The 18,117-nt window shown below is 39.2% G+C and overlaps 1 protein-coding gene across 1 annotated transcript in view; it reads left to right on the forward strand.

Annotated features, from left to right (window-relative positions):
• The window catches only part of ANO6 (anoctamin 6), a gene marked incomplete at its 5' end in the record, with an annotated part of 75,763 nt that overhangs the window by 53,069 nt on the left and 4,577 nt on the right, over window positions 1-18,117 (forward strand). The window contains 10 exons of the mRNA XM_082048292.1: window positions 389-449; window positions 3,977-4,122; window positions 5,624-5,701; window positions 7,178-7,403; window positions 8,311-8,480; window positions 9,056-9,153; window positions 10,485-10,615; window positions 11,397-11,602; window positions 16,808-17,007; window positions 17,478-17,583. Of these exons, the coding sequence (XP_081904418.1) occupies window positions 389-449; window positions 3,977-4,122; window positions 5,624-5,701; window positions 7,178-7,403; window positions 8,311-8,480; window positions 9,056-9,153; window positions 10,485-10,615; window positions 11,397-11,602; window positions 16,808-17,007; window positions 17,478-17,583 (1,422 nt within the window). The remainder of the gene's footprint in view (window positions 1-388; window positions 450-3,976; window positions 4,123-5,623; window positions 5,702-7,177; window positions 7,404-8,310; window positions 8,481-9,055; window positions 9,154-10,484; window positions 10,616-11,396; window positions 11,603-16,807; window positions 17,008-17,477; window positions 17,584-18,117) is intronic.

Consider the following 18,117-nt stretch of genomic DNA (forward strand, 5'->3'; position numbering starts at 1 on the left):
CCCATGAGAACCAGCTGTGTTCATTTTCTTTTTGTGGCTGTATTAAAAATAGATAACTCTATACTGAGTTCCCAGACCAGAGGCACTGTTTTTCCTCTTCCTGTGCAACAGATGGAAGGAAGTTTGATAGCAAATCATTTTACTATCCTCTTGCTGCATATTTGGCTTATATTTTTAATTCTGGGGTTTGCATTTAATTTCCTCAATTTACTGGAGAGTGTTGTACATTGACAGAAATTGAGGAAACACAATCAATAAAGATAGTTTATTAAAGTACATAAAATCTAAAAATCAACATGTTCAGTAAGCAGCTTCTGTTCTAGGTCAGTATAGAAGAAAAAATGGTTAATTAAATTTTAAGCCCTTTTTTTCTTTCCCATTTTTCCAGAAACTCTGTGTATTTGATAGCTTTGGAACACTGGTGTTTGCAGTATTTATGGGAATATGGGGTAAGTTGATTTCAACAGCTATGGTTTGTCATCTGATTTTGGCTAAACCTCAGCATCAGCCTAGGAAACATGGATAAATTTGCAACTACTTCATTTTCTAGCACTCAGGAATTCACTAGTAGGTAGTTCCATAGAAGATACATATATTCACAGGAACTCTTTTTGAGCATTGTAAGAAAATTTTAAAAAAAAGAATTAGAACCTAATAGTTGGTCTTCAGTGTCTATTTTGTTTCATTCGACTTGGAGAAAAGTCCAAGAGAAGTGATTAGAGCTGCCTCATGCTCATCCAGCAGGAGCCAGCCACATGCTTAACTGTATCTGGCAGAGGAGCTGGGTTTTTTACCAAAGAGTTTTGGACCTGCCTCTGCCTATTAACAGCTGTGTGACTGTGCAAGGCAAATGAAAAATAGTTGTTTATTGTATTTCCCTGGATGTTTTTCCTCCTGTTTTTATCAAGAAGCTTATTCTAAAAAGTTACGAGAACTAGATTTATATTTGAGATAAGGAAATGTTTCTGGAAACAGGGTGTTTCCCATGGGTGAAACTAACTGGTGCTGCATCATAGAATCATAGAATAGTTTGGGTTAGAAGGGACCTTCAAAGGTCATCTAGTCCAACCTTCTGCAATGAGCAGGGACATCTCCAACCAGATCAGGTTATCTACCACCTCTCTGGGCATCTACCATCTCTCTGGGCAACCTGTTCCAGTGTTTTTCCACCCTCATTGTAAAAAGTTTCTTCCTCATGTCCAGCCTGAATCTCCCTTCTTTTAGTTTAAACCCATTACCCCTCGTCCTGCCACAACACGCCCTTCTAATAAGTCTGTCTGCAATGGATTAGGCAAGGTTTATTTTCCCAGACATGGTTTCCTTTCTTCATATTAGCAACTTTTTTTAACTGGCTTTTATTGCCTTATCCTATCCAAAAATTGCCAAAATAAGTTATATGTTAAGTCTATAAACAGGGTACTATTGAATTCATAGGTAGACTGGCAAGAATATATAATTTGCTTTCTTTCTAAAACATACTGTATTTTTGTTTCCCTATGGTGACCTAAGGAGCTTCAAAATAGCTACTGCTTTAAAGAAATATGACCCATATCATTTCAAAAAGATTTCCTTCAAAATATACACTGAAATCAAAATATCACCAGGAAATTCTCTAAATAAATAAATCAGAATTTTGATACTAATGTAATCATCTTCTGTCATCTGAATAGTTAATTTATCTGCAATTTGGTTTTTAATTAAAATTGTGCTTCCTGTTTTGAAGAATTATTGCAAGAGTAATAATTACAAAGTTGAGCTGCATGGTTATAGTGATGGTCTATTAGTATTCTTATCATAAGTCCACTATATAAAAAGGTGAACTGTATTACAGAAATTCAGTCTAAATAGTACTGAATCCAAATGACCCATGGTCCTGGTACAATTCCAGCTGTAATTTTCATCTTGCTCTAATACTTTTGTAGACCTTCTGGTCCAAAACAATTAAATTAATATTAGATTTTTAGATATATTATTGCATCATTATCATGAATACACTTTTAATAATTGCATATTTTTTTCAAAGATCTCAAAGCAGCATAAAACACCAGGGAATTTGGCCTCAGGAATTAGCCCTCTATACGTTAATGCTCTGGACCAACACTTCTGCCGCTTCTATGATGGCATGACTAGACTGGCAAAGCTCCTGGAGCAGAAGCTTCCACCTCACTTGCTGCCATCACTGGGTCCCATCCCTGAATAAGATCAATTAAACAAACAAATGTTCTCCAGTGGAGGCATTTCTTTTCAGACCTGGGTGACAGCTTCAGAGGCAAAATACCTGGACCATACTGAATGCAATGTTGAGGGACATGCAAAACGGGATACCACAAATTGCTGATGTGAGGTGGAATTAGCACTCGGATCTCCCGATTCTAAAACTCATTTGTTCCCACTGTTTAAAAAATGCTGGTTCAAAATAAAAGGGAAATGCCAAATCCAGCAGCAGCTCCTTCCCTGCTCTGAAAGACACAACTCGGCTCCTGATCTATTTTAGCTAGTACAAGTTTTTTCTTTGTTTGGGCTGAGAGAGCTGTCCCTATGTTCTGTGCCCTTCTCCTGCTGTTAATACAGAGGCCATTGCAGAAGGAGGCCCTGCGCTTCTGGACTCCCCAGCAGCAGCTGGATTTGCAGCTGGAGCAAATCAATACAGCCTGTAGCTGATTCAGGCTGGGCAGCAGTTAGAGGCTTATGGAAGACTAATCTCCTTGCTCTGCAGGAAAAGGCAGATGTGATCCTCTAGCCCACTGCTTGGAGTGGCCTTTGTGCTTCCAAGCATGAAGTATCTGAGAAGTCCTTGTGAAAGAGGCCCCCGAATAACCTGGGGAGGAGGATTTCCTGGGGTTTTGCCCATGTGTGGATGCCAAGCCCATGGAGTTTTCTGGGTTTTAAATGCTTCAGTTTGGAGTTTATTGACCACACCTGATTTTTGAAATAACCTTTAATATTTGGACTTGTAACTGCATGCCATTGAGGTTTCATCATTCAGCATGAGGGGCTGAAATAATAAAAAGAAACACTTGTAGGTTTAATTACTTGCAGGCAGTAGGAGTATTGAGGAGTGCAGTGAGGGGACACTAACTCCTCCTGGAGCCAGAGCCACAGAGACACAACACTCATTTAATCTGAGGATGCATTTTGCCAGTAATAAAGCATCTGGGAGCCCTGGAAGCATGGTACTGACACCCATCGTCCTGAGCTCCCAGCAGCCTTCTCATCTGGGCCTGTCATTGCCTCTGCTGCCAGATCTACCTGCATCATGTCTCAGGACAAGGTAATGAGTTTGGCACCACTTAGGCTTCTGTGTACCTGATCCCCCAGTGCTTCCAGTTGTAGGAGCACAGTCGAGGGAAATTGTTGACCCAGCCCAGAGAGTTTCTAGTCTCCAGGGGATGCAGAAGGAGCTGCAGACCATTCAGATTCATGTTAGAAAAGGAACAAAGAGGCCTGTCTTTCAGCCACTTTACCTGAACCAGCATGGATTCTTGTAGTCTGCAAACTGATAATTTGTCCATACAAAAATTACAGACTGCATGAACATGAGCTTTTCTCTGTGGCAATTTTTGGCATACTGAGTTTTTATTTTCTAGAAGTCCTGCACTCTCCAGCATTTTGTCTTCACCTATCCAAACAACTTGCTTTTTTTATGCGTCCAGTTATAAACTTTTTCAAAAGCAGTCTGTAATATGAAATCAAAAGTGCTCATATTCTAGCCTTAGGCAGAAAGCAAATGTATATGTATTCTTTAACATGTGCTTACAACACCATTTATCCCAGGTTTCTTTTATTAAAGTACCTGTGTATCCAAAGCAATAATTGCATAAAGAAGTAGATCCAGTTATTTTCACCATTGCAGTAGCCATAAGGATTTTTTTCCATGTCTGTGGAAATCTGTGTGGAAAACATGAGCCACACATTACAGCCCAAGTAGTGCACAACACTCACATGCTATCTCTCACTTTGTTTGTCTTCTGGATAGTTACTTTGTTTTTGGAGTTTTGGAAGCGACGACAAGCTGAACTGGAGTATGAATGGGACACAGTTGAGTACTTAGAGCAAGAAGAACAAGTGCGCCCAGAATATGAAGCTCGATGCACTCATGTAGTAATGAACGAAATCACACAGGTGAGGAATATTCTGATAACTGGTGATGGCTACTGCAATAGATGTGTTGTGAGAAGACACTATGGAAATGGTGGATCTGGACTGGAGCTGTAAAAATCAGCAGTGCTTTCAAGGAGGCCTGATAAGCTGGCTTGGAAATAGTGAACTTATAAAGTACAGATGCTTGGGAAGAAATTTATACCTAACTGTAGGCACCTTAATGTGGTTGCCTGTTCAAGGAGCTTGCACTGCTGAGATTCCTGTGTCATAAATAAACAGAAGTAGGCACTGTCCCCAGGTTAGGAGACTAAGTCTACTTTATTAAATCCCCCAAGAAATGATTCAGTGTTGCTGCCAGAGGCCAGTATCACTGAGAATTTGCTATCTTTGCCTAACAATGTATCAGGAAAAAAGTGGAAAATAGAGGGAAAGAAGTTACATTATCCATCATGCCAAGACTGATTTTTTAACCAAAGATGTTTCTGTTTGAAACATGTATAAATAGGTATTGTGGCCAAGTGCATGTGGATGCAATTATTATTAATAACAGCAAACTCACAGAGACAAGGATAATCCTCATTTCAATGAAATAGGATTCATATTTATGAGGATCTTAGTTTAGATCTCTATTTATTATACATTTTGAGTAGCTTTAGCTTCTGTAGCTCACTCCAGCTCAGCTTCACTTTTTATTATTCTCTGTCAATATATTACTCTGGCATTTATCTGATCATTTGTATTGCTTTCACATTCCATTCACATTATACTAATGTTTATTAGAAGGCACTTGAAAACTTTCAAAATTAACTGCCAGAGCTGAAACTATCCTATATATATCTTCTTTTTATATCTTGTACTACAAAAAATGTGGTTCTGTTTAAAGGCTTATAAACCTATGCTACCTTTAATGCATAAAGTCATAGCTAGAAAGTTCCTTTCAGGCAGCTCAAGGAGTGAAGAATACACTAAAACATAGCCATTTTGATCCTCAGAGGTCCTATAAAGACTCAGTGAATTTTCACACCACTATATTGAGGTAGACTTTTTCCTTGGGAAAGCTATTGTATTGTTCCTATGGAATAAATTGAGAAATACAGAGATCAGGGACCAAAATTATAGTGCCTGCTAATTTTAGTCAATATGAGGTTTGAAAGATACTGACCTTGGATGCCATGACCAGCCAAGAAAGACAAGTCCACTCAAAAGGATTATGCACCCTGTCATAGCTGAAGTTAGAAAGAAATGAGGATATTCTATGGGAGTCTTTATGGAAGTAATTTTTATCTTAAAATGCACAGAAAAAAGAAAAAAAAAAAAAAAAAAGACACCTGTAATCAGCCAAGACTGAAAATAATGAATAAATGTAAGTTTCCAGGATAACAAAGCAGTAAAGGAAACACAATCAGGGACTTCTTCCTTTTTTTTCTGCCCTCAGTATCATAAAGGGTGTAATTGGAGTTCACAAAAAAAATATGAAGAAAAGACTGGGTGCATCCTTAATCTCTTTGTCAATCTTTTACAGCAAGAAGAACATGTGCCATACACTGCCTGTGGGAAGTGCGTACGGATGACTTTCTGTACAAGTGCAGTCTTCTTCTGGGTAAAGTTCTCCTCCTATTCTTGCACCTCATGAATTTCCATTTCTAGTAAGTGTGTAAATAAAGATCCTCCTGAACTGAACAGGTACAGCTGGACAACAGAACAGGTTCAGTTGGACTTCCAACTGATGCATAAACCAAACCCATAAGGTATGGGCCCACATGAAATGGTAGCTGTAGTCACTCATTAGTATACAGTTAACAAAAAATATTTATCAAAACATCCTGCAGCTGAGGCTTTTGAGATACACTTGTGAATGTGCTTCATTGGTTTTTCCCTCATTATTTTAAGACAAATGTCTTTGCTTTGGGGCAGGGGAAGTAGAGGAAAATACTTTGGTTTATATGCTTTCCTCCCTGCCAGTTTCTATCCTACTTATTCCAATTGTTTGCTTCAATATCATGTCTAACAGTCCTGGGCCTCTTTCAGGGTTTTCATTCCGCTTAACGAAAGCTGAGCCCTCTCTAATCTTCCAGAGCTGCTGTTACTTTAATTACGACTAAACTTAAAAGCAGACCAGTCACCCATGAAACAATACATAACATGGTGATCATGCCCGGAGAGGTCGCATTGAAAAGCTCAGTGTTTTAGCATGCTGCGTGTCTTCCTCACCTGCAGCACAAACAGCAGCTGGAAGAGACCTCATCCTCGGTGACAGGAGATGGAGTAGTGGCTGGCAGCTCAGGAGAGACTCAGCATTAACATGTCTGAAACACAAAGGGAAGAATACTGGCTCACTGTTGGGTTTAAATAGGCAGGACTTCAGGTTGAAGGAGTTAGTTTGGTCTGGGTTGTCACCTGTGTTACTGCACTCATTATGTGCAGGGATGGGGAGCTAGGCAGCAGTTTGCAGAGGTAATGAAAAAAAGATTTGCAGCACTGGGGACCTTAATCTGAATAATAGCTAGAGAACTAACAAGAAATAAAGATAGGAAATGAAGACGAAAGAGAAGAGAAGAGAAAACAAGCAAGATGGGATACGTGGATCATTAGTACAACTCATGCAGATAACATGGCTTGGCTTAAAATCTGTCCGTTCCTTTGAGGAGTCTTTAGTTTGTAACGTTATCATGGGAAAGAGAAGGTACAGCCCCCTCCATTATCAGGGCAGACTTGCTAGTATTTTTGCCATCCTGCCAGTTGCTCAATGTCAAAAAAGGGAAATCTCTTCCATCACATGCCTCAAGGCGTAAGATTTGATTATGCATCTCATTATCTTTGCTTTCATCGTTACAAATCTTGTTATTAGTCATACCATCTCTTTCCTTTCCTGCAGATTGACTATGCTGCATGAAAAAAAGAACTTCTTTTATGAATTCTATATTTATTGCCTTCTATCTTATTTGATCATTCTCTTGCAATGAAATGACAGGCACACAACTGATTTCCTTTTCCCCATTGTAAAAAGAGTTTCAAACTCATGTTTTCCCAAAGTCAACGGTTCAACTTTAACATATTTCTTGCGTTCCCTTGGCAGATTCTTTTGATTATTGCTTCAGTTATTGGAATAATTGTCTACAGGCTCTCAGTTTTCCTGGCATTTTCTGCAACATTGACACAGCACATTAGTGGAACGGAGGCAATTCGCAAGTACCTGACCCCGCAGACAGCGACTTCAGTAACTGCTTCGTTCATCAGCTTTATAGTCATTATGGTTCTCAATGTCATCTATGAAAAAGTAGCAATCCTGATTACTGACTTTGGTATGTTGCTGAAGTACCTGAGATAGAAACTTGGAGTAAAACAGCAAGAAAAAATAGCATTTATACGTATAATAAGAATTCTAATAAACAAACGCCAGTACCACATATTACAGAATTTTCCCACCAAATCACACAATACCACCTAGAAATTTTCAAATACAGGTTTTCTCAATATCAAAGGAATCTGATATTCAGCTCTTTGCTTGAAAACTCCTTGTATAGCCAGCATGAAAGATCAATTGTTTACAGTTTTGTGCTTGTGAAACAGACAAAGCAAAGAAAATTACTATAATAACCAAGCTTTATGAAAACAGATCAGTAACGCATAACACATTCAATTACATTAGCTTTTGTTTATGGGGAGAATAGCTATTTTATTGTAAATAAATGAAATAAGGTCACTCTTCCAAAGCTAGATACCATTCCCATGTTATTAAATAGATAAACAGTCACAAATATTATTATTTTTTATATCCAGGCCATCAACATTAAAGTAGCTATTTTACTTTAGATGTGTGAAGTAGTGCAGTGTTTTAATATAGTTTAATTTAATATTGTTTCATCAGTTCAAAGTGTTACATTTGCATCTTTCCTGAGTGTGCTGAATTTGAGTGCCTTTTTCCCTTAGTTATTGGAATTTTTGCTTTCTTTTTTTCTTTATTGTCAGGGAACAAATTATTTCCTTTTTCAACCCTTAAAGTTTTAGAATGAGCATACTGCTTACAGTAGACATGGGTATTATGTACAATCTGGTTTATAATACTCTCAGTCATACTAAGGAATACAAGGCATACACATACTTTTCCAGCTGAGGCTCTAAAGCGGCTTGTAGGTTATATGTAGGTTCACAGTATCACAGTATCACAGAGGTTGGCTCTTTTAGTATTTTTTTTGGTTTTAATTGCAGAGCTTCCAAGGACACAGACTGATTATGAAAACAGTCTGACCACAAAGATGTTCTTGTTCCAGTTTGTCAACTACTATTCTTCATGCTTCTACATAGCCTTCTTTAAGGGTAAATTTGTAGGTCACCCTGGAAATCCAGTATATTGGCTAGGAAAGTATCGCAATGAAGAGGTAAGAACACATTATAGTGTTTTTAAATACGAGGAGCCATTAGTCCAGGTGATCTGATGCAGTTAGGAGTGTATAACATAGTTGTACATATTTAACATGAGAGTTCAAAAAGTGACTGTCTCTGAAGCCAATCACCTCCTTAGTAACCCCTGGCATAAAATAATACGACACGAGACCAACTGGGCTTAGAAATGTATTATGTGTACGCAGACAAGGATATTTTCCCATGGTCAAACAACCTGTGAATCAGCACAGAGGGGAGGGGGAGAACATCAGTGGAAGCATTCCTGTTCTGCTAGGTGACCTGCACCTGGTGACAGGACAGTGCAAATCTGCATGACTTCACCTGGTATTTCACTCTTTCTCTAGTGTCCTGTCAGCCTAGCACATGTAACAATATGTGGCCTGGAAATGGTTTTTACATACATTACTGAAAATCTTTGCCCAAATAGTCATTTTGTGTTGCTTTAAGAAAGTTATCATAACAAATCAGGAATGCATTATTTTAAAAGCGTCACTCATGCTTGAAAAGTTCCCTGGCTTCAAAAATCTTTCATGTCTCTCCCAACCTTCAGTGTGATCCAGGTGGATGTCTTCTTGAACTCACAACTCAGCTTGCCATCATAGTAGGAGGTAAAGCAATCTGGAACAACATTCAAGAAGTGCTTCTTCCGTAAGTTCGAACTATTAAGTAAAGTGCTCTTTCATATTTGAAAGATACTGCTTTTGCTTGATGCGTTCAGGCATTTGGTCACTGAATTTGATAGGAGTGCATTGTATTCTAAAAGAATAAGACTAGTCTTTTGGTGCTTTTTTATACAATTTGGATATTTTCAGTCTGGTAACCTGAGCTCCTGTTTGTGTCATTCTGGTTGTTTTTAGTTCTAATCAGAAATGCTTTCTTCCTCTGCAAATCATACGCAATGTGTTTCAGGCTGGATACTTAAAACTGAAGCAACAAAAGCTCTGAAAATATTATACTAGATACTGCTGCTTAGTATTGAGTGGAGTTATTTGTTATATGTTATACATTGGGCTTTTTAAGTTGTGCATAAGTTATTAATTTAACTCATTTAGGTTTTCAGTCATGTTTGACATTCATACTGCCTATACATTCTTTTTCAGTGGGGCAGATCTCTGGAAGGTCATAGAATTATAGAATAGAATCATAGAATCAGTTAGGTTGGAAAAGACCCATGAGATCATTAAGTGTAACTGTAAACCTGACACTGCCAAGTCCGCCACTAAACCATTTTCCCAAGCACATCTACACGTCTTTTAAACGCCTCCAGAGATGGTGACCAAACAACTTCCCTGGGCAGCCTGTTCCAATGCCTGACAAATACCTGAAGGGCAAGAGTAAAGTAGAGGGAGACAGATTAATATCAGTGACAGGACCAGAGGTGATGGGCACAAACTGAAACACAGAGGGTTCCCTCTGAACATAAGAAAACACCTTTTCACTGTGAGGGTGACCAAACACTGGCACAGGTAGCCCAGAGAGGTTGTGGAGTCTCCGTCCTTGGAGATATTCAAAAGCCACCTGGAAATGGTCCTGGGCAACTGGCTGCAGGTGGCGTTGCCTGCACAAAGAGGGGTTGGACCAGATGAGCTCCAGACATGCCTTCCAACCTCAACCATTCAATGATTCTGTGAATTTTTTGATCAGAAGGAACTAATCTGTCTAGCAACAGGCCTACATTTAATTTGTTTTTTTGTTACCTTGAATTTCATGTCATCATTCACCTGTAAAACCTGAGTATATAAATCACTGTGATTCTGATATATTGCTCTTTTACACCCTTATTTATAGGTGTAAATAACTGTTCTCAGGGTAAAGCAATAGAAGATTATGCTCATATTTGGAGGAATTTTTCAGTAATTCAAGAATAACTAAAAGCCACTGTTCAAAGCTGTAACAGCACAAATGTCAATTTTTTCCATTTACCAAACTTTTTAGGTTATTTTACCAATGTTAGTGGTCTTTTTCTCCCTGGCTGATAGTTGGGTTAAGAATCTAATTGGAAGATACTGTGGAGCTGCTAGATCAGAAAAAGTTGTTCCACGCTGGGAACAGGACTACCACCTGCAGCCTGTTGGAAAACTTGGACTGTTTTATGAGTATCTTGAAATGGGTAAGTGACAGTTCAGATTCACTATCGCTCCTGGGTGCAAACACACTCCAAAGAAAATCTTCATACAAGCAGTGCTTAATAAATCTATAGGCAGAGGAGACATGAATATTTTCCAAGACAGGTTTTGATGAGACATTATAGAGAGTTTTGCGAGCTTTTATTATATTAAGCACCTACGTCTCAATCCCATTTATAAGTAGGAAACAGCATGTGCTGCTTCTTTGCCCATTCTCTGAGAAATGCACTCAGAAGGCAGCCCCCTGCCATGCTCCATGTTGTGCAGCAGAGCCTGTGCCAGGCTGCTCTGATGGGGTCTGCAGTCACCAGGACCTGTCACTGGTCTCTTGGGAGCTGGCATGTCTCCCCTGTGTTCTGCCACAGCATTGCCAGCAGACTTGTCACAGCACTCAGGCACCAATAAAATGATTCAGGCTTTCCAGCACAGCACTGAGACAGACAGTCATGAGATTTCCAAATCTTCATGATGAAGATGTAAGAAAGAAATGGATGTTTAAATACATCAGTTTAAATGGATGTTTAAATACATACAGTTGCTCTTGGTGTGTTGTGACTTGTAACATTTTTCTGTCCTCATCACCTAGCAGGTTTTTCCAGTACTGATGTGCTCCTACTTCCTCATATGTAAGATTCTCTAGGAACTCAGCTACTTGGTCTTGTCTCCATCTCCCACATTTGGAGTATATAAAGTGTACATGCTCACATATGCTTATCTTGAGTAAGTGAAAGCTTCATCGATGTATGTAACCTCTCACTTTGACAGTTATACAGTTTGGCTTTGTCACTCTTTTTGTGGCATCGTTCCCCCTGGCTCCTCTTCTGGCTCTGATTAACAACATGTTGGAAATCCGGTTGGATGCCTGGAAACTAACAACCCAGTACCGGCGCATGGTTCCACAGAAGGCACAAGACATCGGCGCCTGGCAGCCCATCATGCAAGGCATCGCCATTCTGGCTGTGGTCACCAACGTAAGTACTTGGCCAACAACTGCAAAATGTAAAATGCCTTCACTGCAGGTATTGCATCCAGATGTGGGGATGTCACATGTGGCAAGGTAGCACTTGAACAATCCTAAATTCATTACAAGTATCAGTCCCTTAAGACTGAGGCCCCTCTGAATTAGACTCTCAGTTACTTTACAGATTTTTTAGAAGCAGAATATGGCTACTGTCTAAAGCATTGTATCTAAAGAAAACAAATTTTATTTAGAGTTGCTGGAGTTTTCAGGAAAATCTGTTACATATGAAGACTATAACACCTCTTTCCCAAAATTATTGCACATAATACAGATATGTTTTCAGATGGTCTACAGTTAAATGCATGAATTTAGAAAAAAAAAAAAGTTGCAGTTTAGCGAAGTTATAATTGGTTGTTGTTTCTACTTGTTACAATTCTTCTGCTCAATGACTTCATATTTGTATTTGGCTTTAGGCAATTTTGCACTTAAAACAGAAATTCAGCTTATTTCTTGTGTACTTAAAAATACAGTGTATGCTCAAAATTGCAGCACTTACCTTTTGAGATCACAATTAATTTTCTGAGAATTTTGAAATTCATCTATTTTTCAGTTTGAGTTAAAATTAATTTTTAAAGGGTTTCTTTAAAATATGTAGATTTTTTTTTTCCTGACAAATATACTCCTAGTAATGAAATTCAGACCTTTCAAATTTCCCATACTGTTAATTCATCAAGATCTTGTACATAGACTGTGTTGTGGGGAGAAAAACAATCCACTGGAGTTTTCCACTGTGAATTATTTGATTATTAGATCCAGAGTGGATTTCCATGATTAGGTAAATATTATATTTCAGCCTCAGCTATCACATGTATTTTCAGGTATTCAAGGTCCTCCCAAAATTGCTCTTATTCTTGTTCAGAACTTTATTTCACACTATAGAAATTCAACAGGTATGGCAAACATAGCTAGAATGTAGAGAGGAGACTCAGGAGAACATAAAAGCAGATAAATAGGCACAGAGAAATAAGCACAGAGAAATGATGGAAGAAGAGAACTTGAGAATGGAAAATTTATAAGAGAATCTGAGAGACAGACAGCAAGCTCAAGCATAGGTTCCAGCTGTTTCACACTGCTCTGCTGAGGCAAGCCAAACATAAATCCAGCTGTTCCATAGGCATGTGGAACATTCAAGGCCTTCTAGTAAATCTGCTGTTAAAATTTAAAACAAAAATGATGCAACTTTGATAACACGTGTTCAGATTTCTAGATATGTCAGGTGACACGAGAGATAGTTTTGGGCTCTTTTGGTTTAGTGCTTGTGCCAAAAAATTGTTAGTGATAACTGTCCCAGCAGATGATGCAAATCCTAGCAGATAATGCAAATTCCCAGATGAAGCATAGCTTCACCTAGCATAGCTAGAAGTTGAGGCAACTTTATTTGTGCATCAATATCCTCTTTCAAACTATGCTGCTGGAAAGCTTATAAAATTAAAGGCAAAAAAGGTTTCAGATGCCATGGAAGGAAAACAAATATATAATGCTGTTGGATATGCTGACTTTCCTAGTCAGTCCAGCTGGATCTTGTGATACCACTATGAAAGAAAAATTGTTACAAGTACCTTAGTCATAGTCCTTATGATATTCAGGGCAAGGTTTAAGTGGCTTTGGTGACCTTATGGTGACTCAGATGTGTAGGCTTCTGTTAGGAATGTATTCATGACCTGCTTTCTGCAGAAAAAAGACCCAGCAATAGGTGCTACTCAGTCACAGCCCACTTGAGGCTAATCTGAGTTTTGCACCTTTTTTCACTCCAAATTCCTCCTTATGTGCTACACCCCTCAAGGCATCACTGAAAATGTGCCGTTCTCGATATGCAAAAGTATATTTACAGCTTGGTATTACCCTCTGTCCTCCTTGACAGGCACTCAATGCCAGTGCTCCTGAGACTGTTAACTGCAGGCAGGTTTATTTTAGAGTCACGCATTTTGGAGGTCTCACATGTTAGATACAGTTAATGTCAGTGTGAACATGGTGCATTCGCCACTGACACCAGTGGGGCTATGATCACGCGAGGGGCACAGCATCAGGGACTCTCATGCTCAAAAGGCTGTGCTGCAGGTGTTGTAAGGACCTCAAAGAGATCCGTATTTCTTGCTAATGAAGTGTGGTTATAAAGCCATGTGTTAGAGCAAATGCTAGAAGCGGTTTTCTTCCTTTAAGTCTTTTTTTCTTGTTTGACATGCACAATCTAGCATAGGTCATCGGTGTTTACTATCCCTGCCTTGATGTTTCCTTAGTACACAGAAACTTTCTTTTACGTGACTTGTTACAGCTGATTAGACTTGGGTAGTGTGTCTTCTCCTTCATGCACTACCTTTGTAACATCTGCTAGTAACTTGCAAGCAACTTTTTAGAAAACTATCCATTTCTAGAGTTGCTGCTCAGGCACTGGACTTGCTATTGCATGACACCAAAAGCATCTGTTGTTGATTTGAAGACTGATTTTAATTAGTTATGGTACAAATGGAAAATTGTGCGCAGTAAAGCTCGGGAAGGAGAGAATGTGCTATTTGTTTGTAGTTCTCCAGTGCAATACTCTGAAATGCAGCCCACCACTCAGGAGAAAAAAACCTTTTTCCTTTGAGACAATGCTGTAGGATTAGTTTTCATATTTCTGTCCTTGCAGCTCTCTGGAGCACATCTGGAGATCATTCTGAGAGAGGGAGGAGAGTGAGACAGGGTTCAGATTAAGGATGATGAGAGACCTGGGGCCTTGCAGAAATATTCAGTAAAAGCAAATATTAAGTTCTGTAAATATACCATATTCCAGCATCTTTCTAAATGATACAAAGAAGCAGCATCAAACTTCTTTGATCCAAATGGAGAAGGGTTTTTTTTGCCTTACTGTTCAGTTGCTATTAGTTCATTTTAGGGTCTGACTGTATGAGCTAACGAACAGAAAGAAATTACACATAACTAAAACTTTCTGTGCTTGTACTTCAGTTAAAAATAGGAATTTAGGTGTGAGGTTGTCTCCCTGCAACTGCAAGACACAGTACTATATATTTCTCGTAAGCCAAAAACACCTACTCTCTGTGTGTAAATATAAAAAACACATAATTTTCACTTCATTGCACACTGACATGTATTGCTTAAAAACAGGTTTCAAAAGTGCATGCCAACTACATTTGATTTAAGCCAGAGTACAAAAAACCCCAATCTTATCCTTGAAAATTTTAAACAAGTTTATTTTAGTCTTAGGACACCTCCCTTTTCTTTCTCATCAGCCAAACTAACTTTCTCTCAAATAAATTCAATTGTAACAAGATTTTGGAGAAACAAATATCGATTTTGGACCACAGTCTCAATCTTAAGTCTTTATTCTGCAGCTTTTGTCTTAACTAGAGTTTAGCTTTTCTGTTACTTCAAAATAAAACAGTTCAAATGGTAAGACATTAGGACAGCGTTGACCATTTGGCAGTGATGCTACTTGAGGTGGGGTGAGTCTTGCAGACTTTTCAGCTCCTCACCCTTTGTCTTCCCTGGATTTTCCCCTTGTCACTGTCTCTTGTGTTGTGCTGCCACCAGCACTTTGACAAACACATGAGGAACCACATCAGGGAGAGAATCCATGCCAGATTCCCCACCAGATCAGCACTGTGATCTGATCTGCTGCATAAGCACATGAGTGGCTGCCAGGGGCAGAGGTAGGAGGGACAGTGGTTGTTTTTGCTAGCACTGCCACCAAAGTGCTGTTTGAGGAACTGTAGAAGAGGTGTCCCCATTTTTTTTTATCCTTTTTCCTCTCTTCGCTTTTTTTACAGCTGTTGAAAATAGCTCCTCAGGCTGGGGTTCTCTTGCTGGAAATGCTGCATGAAGGTGGACGATTTTTACCGCATCTCATGAGAACAAGGAAATACAGATTGCATGAATTGCAGGCTGGCATGAAGGGGAATAAAATACAGATATTAACCAGTTCTTATGCTCCTCTGATACCAAATACTGCTTAACTTTGCCCCTTCCTGTATCCCACACCTGCACTAGACTTTTTTCTGCCCTTTTTATGTATCTTCGCCTTCACCTCTCTCCCTCTGACCCTGTTAGACCTCTACCTCACACTTTTCTCCCCCAAGTCTCTGCCCTGGTTCTTTCCATCCATGTTGTCAAGTGGTTTTGTTCCCTGCTGTGGAACAAAAGATTTCTCTTTCAGCTCTGGAGTGGAGCTCATCACTCCTTCCCAGGTGCTGGACACCAGAGATGCCTGTCATGATGCGCTGGGCAGACAGCCTCTCTCTAGGCAGTCTGCTGCACATCTCGACGGTGGAAAGTCTTCCTCACAGAGAAGTCTTTTCAGTGTGCAATAGCAGAAGAGGAGATTGGATTAAACATAGTTAATCTGCCCTCCAGAAGATGTTTTGGGTAGTTCCTGAGTTTAGAAAAGACTTCCCACAACAAACCGACGTCATATTTCCTACCCACTTTGTCTCTAGCAGACTGAGTAGGACAGGGACTCCCTTGGGAGCAAAATAAAAACAAATGGTCACATCATATGTAAAACAGCACTATGCAGCTGCTATTAAAAAATTATCTTGGCATCAAGAGCAGTTTCCACATGTACTGACACTGAAACTTATGAGGCAACAACTGCCAAGATGAATTTGGGCTGGCTAGCACCTCAGAAAGAGTGGGATGTTTCTAGGGTCAGACATGGATTAGCTATATATATATAACTTATTTAATTATTTTACTCAAACCTCAGGCTTCCTGGTAAAACTTAATTTTCTGTTACTGAAGTACTTTTGTTTCCATAAGTTTCACCAGGCAGGATTTCTTTAAGCATCTTAGAAGTACACCTGATGTCAGGCACATTTGCTGAAGGTTAGAGTACTTTAAGGTGAGTTTTGCTGTTGACCTCCACTGCATGCTCTTGAAAAAAAAAAAAGTGTGTTGTAGTATAGCTTTCTTAAGGCATCCAACAGAGTGAGTGTAATTTTAAAACTGTACAGAGTGCACATTCCAGAAAGAGATTGTTTTATGCCCATGAGTGACTAAGTGCTCATTTGCTGGGGGAACCACTGACTGGAAAAGCACATATTTTCTATTTTTAGCTCATACTGTAACTTTCAAGATACCAAGTATATGACAAAGCCATGTATATTAAGGCTTATTTCTTAAACGCTACTCTGCTTTTTTGTCTTATTTTTCTGAAATGCAGGCTATGATCATTGCTTTTACATCTGACATGATTCCTCGTCTGGTTTATTACTGGTCCTTTTCAGTCCCTCCTTATGGGAGTCACAGCAGTTACACTATGAAAGGGTATATAAACAGTACACTTTCTGTCTTCAATATATCAGACTTTAAGAATGCAAGCAAGCCATTTTCCTCTTCGTTTGGGAACCAAATGACATGCAGGCAAGTATCAAATAACCATCCTTCTCCAATGACAAAAATAAATATAATTTTTAAATATCTAAATCACCCAATTCAGTTAAAAATAGCCAGGAAGAAATGTTAAAACACACTAAAAGCCAGTCTATTTTGAATGGCAGAACGGAGTGGAAGTATTAATCCATAAGTTTGTGCTACGCAGAAAATTTTTACTTTATTTTGCTTTTCTCATAATTGGTAGTGTTCAAAAAAAAAGCACTTTAATACTTTAAAAGTTATATAAGAGATTATTAATTCAGTGGAGGGGAGTGGGGGCGGGAGCGTATTTCAGCCAAATATGTTTTATTCTGCACACACGAAGTTTGCTGTAGTTATGTGCAGCTGACGGTTCCTGGCTGCATTAAGCAGGGACATGTCTTGCTCCATCATCTGGCCACGGTGCCTTACTGCAGAGATGCCTCAGCCTAGTTCTGACTTCCCCGATTTGCTTTCAGATACCGGGATTTCCGCTACCCTCCTGGTCACCAGCACCAATATGAGCATAACATCTACTACTGGCATGTCATTGCAGCCAAGCTGGCTTTCATCATTGTCATGGAGGTAAGTGTACAGGGCTTTGAGCATTGCTTATTTAAACTTCTCTTCCCTCCCCTCCATGCAGAAAATCCCTCAAAATGTTCTGTCCAGGCACAGGTATCAGAGCTGGCCATGTGTGCCAGCATGGACAAGAGTTTGGGAGATGTAAATAAAGTGTAGCAGCATTAGAAAAAGAAGCCTCTGAAATCACAACATCAGCAAAGGATTGCTCCACGTTTCCAGTTTCTTTTCCCAAGAACTGTAAAATGATTTTTAGTATCAGAAATAGAAGGGACAGTTGCACACAAAATATTTTTACATGTACTTAGAGAAAGTTTGCGCGTAGCCTCATGAATACATGATACACGTGCACTAGCAGAGTGAAATGTATAAAGACAGTCACTGCAAGAGGTGAGTCTCTAGATGAGCATCAAAAAGCAATTGCTCCTTCCTCTGCAGGTACAATCTGGGCTCAAAAAAGATAAGAGTCAGTCCAAGATGAAGGGAAAGGAATATTAGGTATTCTTACATCATAAAATGTGCTTTGGGCCTGATCCA

This window comes from Streptopelia decaocto (genome assembly GCF_964273445.1).
Source record: "Streptopelia decaocto genome assembly, chromosome: 1".
In the NCBI taxonomy this organism is placed as follows: domain Eukaryota; kingdom Metazoa; phylum Chordata; class Aves; order Columbiformes; family Columbidae; genus Streptopelia; species Streptopelia decaocto.